Below are 7,796 nucleotides of genomic sequence, written 5' to 3'. Positions count from 1 at the left end.
AGCTGTCCTCAAAACTCCCTGAAGAGAGCAGGTGGTGCCTTGGTCCTTTGAAGTGAGCCTCCTTAGACCTGGGAGCTATCAGTGAAGACCGGAGTGAAGCTAGGAGCAAAATTATGGGGGAAAAAAAAATAAAAGAATACTTGCTGCTCTTAGGAAGGACAGAATTCTGCTCCCAGCCCCACATCAGGGTGTCTCACAGCTGCCTGCAACTCCAGCTCCAGGGGACCTGATGCCCCTTTCTGCTCTCCTCTGGCACCCTCTTTCTACACATATGAATAAACAAAATAAATACTAAAAAAAAGAAAAAGAAAAAGAAAAAACAAAAAAAAATAGGCGTGCATCTACCTAGATCTCCAGAGTGAGGAGTTTGTTTGGTGTTGTCTTGGTGAGGGCTTTGTGCCATGCACTGGACTACTGAGTGACATGCCTCGCCTCCAGCAGAGAGTCTCTGGAAACCGACGTTAGCATATGAATGGATCTCTTAGGTCAGCTCTAAGAGCAGAGGATTAATAAGGAAGGCTAGAGTAGGCAGTAAAGTTCTATAATCCTACTGTGTAGCCAAGCAGGTGGAGGAAGAAGGATCAGGACTTCTAGGGCAGCCTCAACTACATCGCAAGTCCAAGGTTAGCTTTTGCTACAGGAGAAAAGAAAAGGAAGAATATTTTGAGCTAGGGGTGGCGTAGGATCAGGGGTTCAAGGCCAGCCCTTGGATACATAGTGTATTTGAGGCCATCATGAGACATTACCTAAAGACGAAGAAGAAAAGGCAGAGAGGGAGAGGGGGTTCTCTTGAGTTAAGCAGGAATTTGGATTTCTTCACCAGCTCCTAGAAACGCAGCCCCGGAGAGCTTGTTTTCCCAATGTCCTGCAGGGGTCGCTGCTGCCTTAGGCTGGAGCTGCAGCCTCTGGCCTCAGCCAATTTCTTCTAAGAAAACTGGCGGGTCTTTGCTTGGGTAGTGGCTGAGGTACGTGCACCCTGGACCCGTTTCCAGCCAAGGGGGCTACAGGATGGCAGTGCTTAGCCAATGGCATTTGGTGGGGGTGGTATAGTGGGCACTGATTTTTTTTCCTGTTTCTAGGTCATAAGTTTATTAAAATAAAAGAAACAGTGGGTAAATGCTGCCATCTGTGCTGCCCTTAACACACACACACACACACACACACACACACACACACACACACACCAGGTCTCAGACTAGACAGAGAGATTGAAATTGCTTTACAGACACTCCAAGGACTTCACTGAAAACCTAGCTCGCATGCTTGGTGCGTGCGGATCTCTAAGCTCGCTCCTCAACATTTCTGCTCAAGATGGTGGGGTGGGGTGTCCCAGGAGGTGGAGGTGAAGACCCCTGAGTCTACTCTGGGATGGGGAGGCCCCCTAAGCCTGAGTCCCGTTATGGGGCTCTGAGCCAAGAGCCCCCGTGAGCCATGGCCTCCAAAGGGCAGCGGTAATTTTTTTCACATAAATATATCGCACTTAAATGAATTTAGACAGCATGACATCAGAGAGTAATTAAATTGGTTTGGGTTGGAATTCCGTTTCCAATTCCTGAGTTCAGGTTTGTAAAAGATTTTTCTGAGCACCTGCAGGTTTGTGTGTGTGTGTGTGTGTGTGTGTGTGTGTGTGTGTGTGAGTATTTTCACTGGAAAGGATTCAAAATTAGAGGGAAAAAAAACTGGAGCGCACAGGCAGCATTACGCCATTCTTCCTTCTTGGAAAAATCCCTCAGCCTTATACAAGCCTCCTTCAAGCTCTCAGTCAGTTGTGCGGGAGAAAGGGGGCGGTCGGCTTTCTCCTTTCAAGAACGAGTTATTTTCAGCTGCTGACTGGAGACGGTGCACGTCTGGACACGGGAGCATTTCCACTATGGGACTGGATACAGACACACGCCCGGCGGACTTCAAGACGCTCAGACTGAGGAGAAAGCCCTGCCTGCTGCTGCTGCTACTGCTGCCACCGCTGCCTCTGAAGACCCACTCCTTTCATGGTTTTTCCTGCCAAGCCAGAGACACCTTCGCTGCTGCCGCCTTTCTCTGTGGTGTCATTCAGCGGCTGGCCAGAGGATGAGACTCCCCAAACTCCTCACTTTTTTGCTTTGGCACCTGGCTTGGCTGGACCTGGAACTTATCTGCACTGTGTTGGGTGCCCCTGACTTAGGCCAGAGAACCACAGGGACCAGGCCAGGGTTGGCCAAAGCAGAGGCCAAGGAGAGGCCACCCCTGGCCCGGAATATCTTTAGGCCAGGGGGTCACAGCTATGGTGTGGGGACCACCAATGCCAGGGCAAAGGGAAGCTCTGGCCAGGTGCAGTCCAAGAAGGATGAGCCCAGAAAGACGCCCCCTAGATCCGGTGGCTCTGAAACCAAGCCAGGACCCCCTCCCCAGACTAGACAGGCTGCAGCCCGGACTGTAACCCCAAAAGGACAGCTTCCTGGGGGCAAAGCATCTTCAAAAGCAGGATCTGCTCCCAACTCCTCCTTCTTGCTGAAGAAGACCAGGGAGCCTGGGACCCCTCGAGAGCCCAAGGAGCCATTCCGCCCGCCCCCCATCACACCCCACGAATACATGCTCTCGCTGTACAGGACGCTGTCCGATGCTGACAGAAAGGGAGGCAACAGCAGCGTGAAGTTGGAGGCTGGCCTGGCCAACACCATCACCAGCTTTATTGACAAAGGGCAAGGTGAGAGGGTTGGGGTGGCAGGGAGGGGCATTTGCACAGACCCAGGAGTTCCAAAGTCTTGGTGTGGGCAGGTGGGGGACAGTGTGTGGATCCAGCCTAGGGTGGGAATCTGGAACTCATCACATACACACCAGATGCAGTACTAGGAGCACCTAGGGATCTCCGAGTTCAACTTCTGCAAGGTGCAGAAAGGGCACTAAAATGCAGAGAGGAGCTAAGATCTTCCCGTTGGATACTAGACTCCAAGACCCACTCTTGATTACTGGGTGGTACTACATCATGTGGGTTGGCTAAAATCTCTAAGCTCCGGGTTTTTCTCAGATAGTAGAGAGAAAGAAACTTTAGGTCCCCGTGGTTCTTCAACTTTACCCTCAGATAGGGGGTGAAGGGGGCAGGATATGTGAGGACAGAAAACTTGTCATCTTGGAGTCACAGAGGGAGGCAGCTGGCTGAGGCTCACTGAGCCCCTTCTTCCCTGGGATCTCTTCCTATATGAATACTGCATGGGCATTGAACCGAGTGCCGTCTGAGCCTTTGGAACACCTTGTATCATCGGTAACCTGGGAGAGGACCTGCCTTTCTTGCGTCTTCACCAGAGGTCTGCCTGCCTAGGGTTACTGGCTCTTCCTCTCCACTTGCTGTGTGTTCTCAGCAAATCCCTTTCCTAGTCTCAGGTTCTCCATAGTGTGGAGATAGTTGGACTGCTGGCTGGAAGTTGGTGGGGTTTCTTGTGGTTCGCAGGCTCTGGTGCTGTGTCTCGGGGACTTTGGCTGGCAGGGTGGGGGAGGGGCCAGAGAGTGGGAGAGGCTCCTCATTAGAGTTGGTCTGTAGGGGAATGACAGGGGGGTGGGGGAGGTACAGAGGCAGCGGGTCTGGCAGAGGTGGGGGAGGTGGCCTGGCTGCCTGCCCAGCCAGGGAAAGCTGTGACCCCTCTAGGGCTCATAAAATAAGTCCTTGTGTCCCCCCAGCACTAAGGGAGCTTGGGGAGGGGGAGATGGGGAGTTTAAAGGCCTAATTAGTTACCTTCTAGAGCAATAGTTGAATGTTCCCTAATGGCATATTGGCATTTAGGAAGGAGGGCATGCTGATTCAGAGATACCATTGAGGTTACACATACACACACACACACAGAGAGAGAGAGAGGGGGGGGAGAGAGAGAGAGAGAGAGAGAGAGAGAGAGAGAGAGAGAGAAAGAGTATATTTTATACACACAGTAAATGAGTTACATACATGCACACATACATATATAGCATCATGTTTCAAGTATTCATATAATCCCAACTCTACTTACGTATGCCAGTAGCATAAATATATTTCTTTATGCTTGCTCGTGAACTCAATTGTACACACACACACACACACACACACACACACACTGGAATATTCATGGACCAAAAAAAATCATTAGGATGGGAACTAGGGAAGTTGAGTTGCAGACTGGCTTCGTTATTAATTTGCTGTGTTACCCACATCAGCTTAACCCCCAACTCTGAGCCTTGCCCATAACAAGATCGCTAAGATCTTTAAGGTATAAGAAGCTCAGAATGGACTACTAAAATCCTAGGCTACAGTTTCTCTTTTACTTTAGCTAGATGACATTGAGTAAACACCTAATTTACTCTGAGCTTCAGGTTCCTCCTCTGGAAAAGTGGGTAATTTAAATGTACATACCACCTGTCTTATTTACAAGAGATAATCATGCTGGATCATGGATGGGGCGGACACTGGTAGAAGACAGTTACAAGGCTAATGACTCTAGTCCATGTTGGCACGAACACCAGGGACAGACACTCAGATAATACGCAGCAGCCACATACTTACCTTCACTGGGAAAGGGCTCTTGGTGGTTTGCGTGTTGGCTTTGGCCATGGTGGGGAAGAGGTTAGAGAAACTTCTTTTGATTGGGAGAGAGCTAGGTCCTCCCTGGAGGCCCAGAGGTGGCGGGCTCTCTTGGTGGAGTGACAGGAATTGACTTGTGGCTGTTTTCTCTAGATGACCGAGGCCCTGTGGTCAGGAAGCAGAGGTACTTGTTTGACATCAGTGCCTTGGAGAAGGATGGGCTGTTGGGGGCCGAACTGCGGATCCTACGGAAGAAGCCCTTGGACGTGGCCAAGCCAGCGGTCCCCGGCAGCGGGCGGGTTGCCCAGCTGAAGCTGTTCAGCTGCCCCAGCGGCCGGCAGCCGGCAGCCTTGCTGGATGTGCGCTCCGTGCCAGGCCTGGATGGATCTGGCTGGGAGGTGTTTGACATCTGGAAACTCTTCCGAAATTTTAAGAACTCAGCGCAGCTGTGCCTGGAGCTGGAGGCCTGGGAACGGGGCCGGGCGGTGGACCTCCGTGGCCTGGGCTTTGAACGCGCTGCCCGACAGGTCCACGAGAAAGCCCTGTTCCTGGTGTTCGGTCGTACGAAGAAACGGGACCTGTTCTTTAATGAGATTAAGGCCCGCTCTGGCCAGGATGACAAGACCGTGTATGAATATCTGTTCAGCCAGCGGCGGAAACGGCGGGCCCCACTGGCCAATCGCCAGGGCAAACGACCCAGCAAGAACCTCAAGGCTCGCTGCAGTCGCAAGGCCTTGCATGTCAACTTCAAGGACATGGGCTGGGACGACTGGATCATCGCACCCCTTGAGTATGAGGCCTTCCACTGTGAAGGACTGTGTGAGTTCCCCTTGCGCTCCCACTTGGAGCCCACAAACCATGCAGTCATTCAGACCCTGATGAACTCAATGGACCCTGAATCCACACCCCCTACCTGTTGCGTGCCTACACGGCTGAGTCCCATTAGCATCCTCTTCATTGACTCTGCCAACAACGTGGTGTACAAACAGTACGAGGACATGGTCGTGGAATCTTGTGGCTGCAGGTAGCAGTGCTGGCCTTCTTGTCTTCCAGGGTGGCCTGTTCAGAGACTACTCCCTCTGCAGGCTCCTGGAATCACAGAGAGGTTGTGAAGCTGCGGCCTGAAGAATCCCGGCAGCCTGCGGGAAAAGGTTTTCAGCAGGCTTACTCTCTGGATGTGATCTGGGCTTCAGAGACCTTCATCTGAAGATTCCTGCCCAAGGAGCAGACTCTGAGTGGGCCTGGGGGCCAGGGAAGGTGTTCTTCAATGAGACTCAGTTCACCATCTCTCCTGCCCGGGGCCTCCTCACTCTCCAGGCTCTGGAGAGAAGCGGGAGCTATATCCTAAGCTCTGCATGGGAGAGCTACCAGTGCCATCTCCTCCATGAATCACCTTTGTGCCTTGTGACTTTCTGCCACAGGATGTTCATTGCAGGGGCTGGGCAAGAAGGGGGAAAGGACTTGGGCATGGGTGAAGAGTGTGAGCCTAAATTAGACTGTTAGATTAAAATGTACATCGATGAGATAAAAAAGCTGAATCTTCGTGGCTAAAATTGTGGCAGATTTCTTGTTTACTCCAGTGGACCCAGATCTCCTAAAGAATTGCTACCCCCTGAGAGTGAAAGTAGGGTGCCTCAGGTATAAACTGTTTCCCAGGCTTGGACTCCACCCCCACTCATGGGAACCGAAGCAGAATGGGGCAGAGAGTACAGCTGGTCAGGGCCAGTGTTCACCTCTAACCCCATTCCTGATCCTTCCAAAGGCCTATCGGTCCCCAGCTCCTTCTGTTCCATTGGGGCCTAACAAAGGATCTAGAGTTTTACATTCCTTAATCAAGCTCGCTGTCTCCAACATGAAGCCTCAGGGGGTAGGGGGTGGGGAGATGTGATTTTCTTTAACACCATCTCCACTTCTTTTAACAACGTCTGCACACACACACACACATACACACACACACACACACACACACACACACACCCCTTCCCCGGCACTGCCACAATCACAGACCTGCCTGGGCCTCGTTTAAGGACCCTCTACTTTTTTCCACTGAGGAGCCTGGGCTGCCAGGGGCCTCTACCTCCCTGTGTTGGCATCGCATCTCCACCACTGACCACTGTTTCTCACATGATCAGGTCTAGGACCCCACCACTCTCGGAGGCTGTGTGATCCCAGCACGTCACTGTCCACAAAGCTTCAGTGTCAGAAGCAGAGCCTTCCCCCTTTACGTTGCACATTGTGTAAGTGCGTAATTACACACAAATCACGGATCTCCCCCGCTGACCTCAGACAGACAGAAAATGCCAGGCCCATCCTCACAGTGCTTCCTGCTTGGAATGTGGCCCGAGGTCAAGCTCACTTCCCTTTCTTAGCTAGAATCTTTGGGGAGGTTTGGGGTGTGGACTTCTGGGGAGCACAGTCCACTCTGGTAGGGAAGTGTAGGCACCTGGATCTCAAAGTGGAGGGCTCAAGGCCAGATTCTACCTGGCTAAAGAGAGACACAAGGACCAGAAGTCCAAGTTTCTGGTTCCCACCCATAGGGCCTCAAAATTTTCCCCACCTCTCTCCAACCGAGGCTTTGATTCCCAGGGCTCCCAGCCAAGGCTGTCTCCGGAGTAGGGATCCCTGCCCAACAATGGGCAGACCCTTGTGTCCTTTTCCTTTGGGTTGTCAGGACCTGAAGCAAGAGCCCAGTGCAGGGGGCAGCTTTCTTTTGAGCTTGTCTCCTTGATTTGGAGGCCATTACCTGTCCCAGAGGAGCCAGGACTGAGTCTGGGACTGAGTTCTCCCTGGCTAGGCTGCGTTGTGTTTGGCTAGTAGTGTGCCCGAGAGCTCAGAGGGTAAACAAAGGAGCTGCCACAGCAGACAGAGGCCTGGTGTGTGTGAGAGAGGAGAACGAGGCCTGAGGAAGGTGCTGAAGAGGCCAAGGAGACAAGTATGGTTACAGAGAGAGCAGTGTAGGATCAAGGTGGCTAGAAACCCATGGGCTGAGAGACAGCAGGAAGGGGTCACAGGGATCACAGGCTGCCCCAAGCACTTATTTCTTGGTCTGTGTGTTTCTTGTTTCTTGGAAAGTTCTTCTCTACTTAGCCCTGGTGGATCATCAACTGAGTCACTCACGGAGCTTTCCACAGCCTGAAGGGTTAGGTTTTGAGTGAGTGGTCATAGCTCTGGCTGAACACCCCTAGAGCTTTCTTTCCCACCCCAAACTGCCCTGGACCGAAAAAGAACAACTCAGTCTTGACAGCCTCCTTCACCCAACTCTAGAGAACTAATC

General features: G+C 52.0%; 1 protein-coding gene across 1 annotated transcript; it reads left to right on the top strand.

The window, feature by feature from the left end:
* The first annotated feature begins 1,723 nt into the window (after positions 1-1,723).
* Gdf5 (growth differentiation factor 5) lies at positions 1,724-6,075 on the top strand. Its single transcript, XM_031373731.1, has 2 exons — positions 1,724-2,683; positions 4,676-6,075. The coding sequence occupies exons 1-2, from the start codon at positions 2,068-2,070 to the stop codon at positions 5,548-5,550; spliced, it is 1,491 nt and encodes a 496-aa protein (XP_031229591.1). The 5' UTR covers positions 1,724-2,067; the 3' UTR covers positions 5,551-6,075.
* Positions 6,076-7,796: the final 1,721 nt, after the last annotated feature.

The sequence above is a fragment of the Mastomys coucha genome, unplaced genomic scaffold (assembly GCF_008632895.1).
Source record: "Mastomys coucha isolate ucsf_1 unplaced genomic scaffold, UCSF_Mcou_1 pScaffold15, whole genome shotgun sequence".
NCBI classification, from domain to species: Eukaryota; Metazoa; Chordata; class Mammalia; order Rodentia; family Muridae; genus Mastomys; species Mastomys coucha.
This window is presented reverse-complemented; position numbering and strand designations above follow the sequence as displayed.

Excerpts from the sequence above, each read along its gene's own strand:
- Gdf5 (XM_031373731.1), top strand. The coding sequence starts at position 2,068 with ATGAGACTCCCCAAACTCCTCACTTTTTTGCTTTGGCACCTGGCTTGG. Across the intron at positions 2,684-4,675 it reads CTTTATTGACAAAGGGCAAG|ATGACCGAGGCCCTGTGGTC; the intron begins GTGAGAGGGTTG and ends TGTTTTCTCTAG.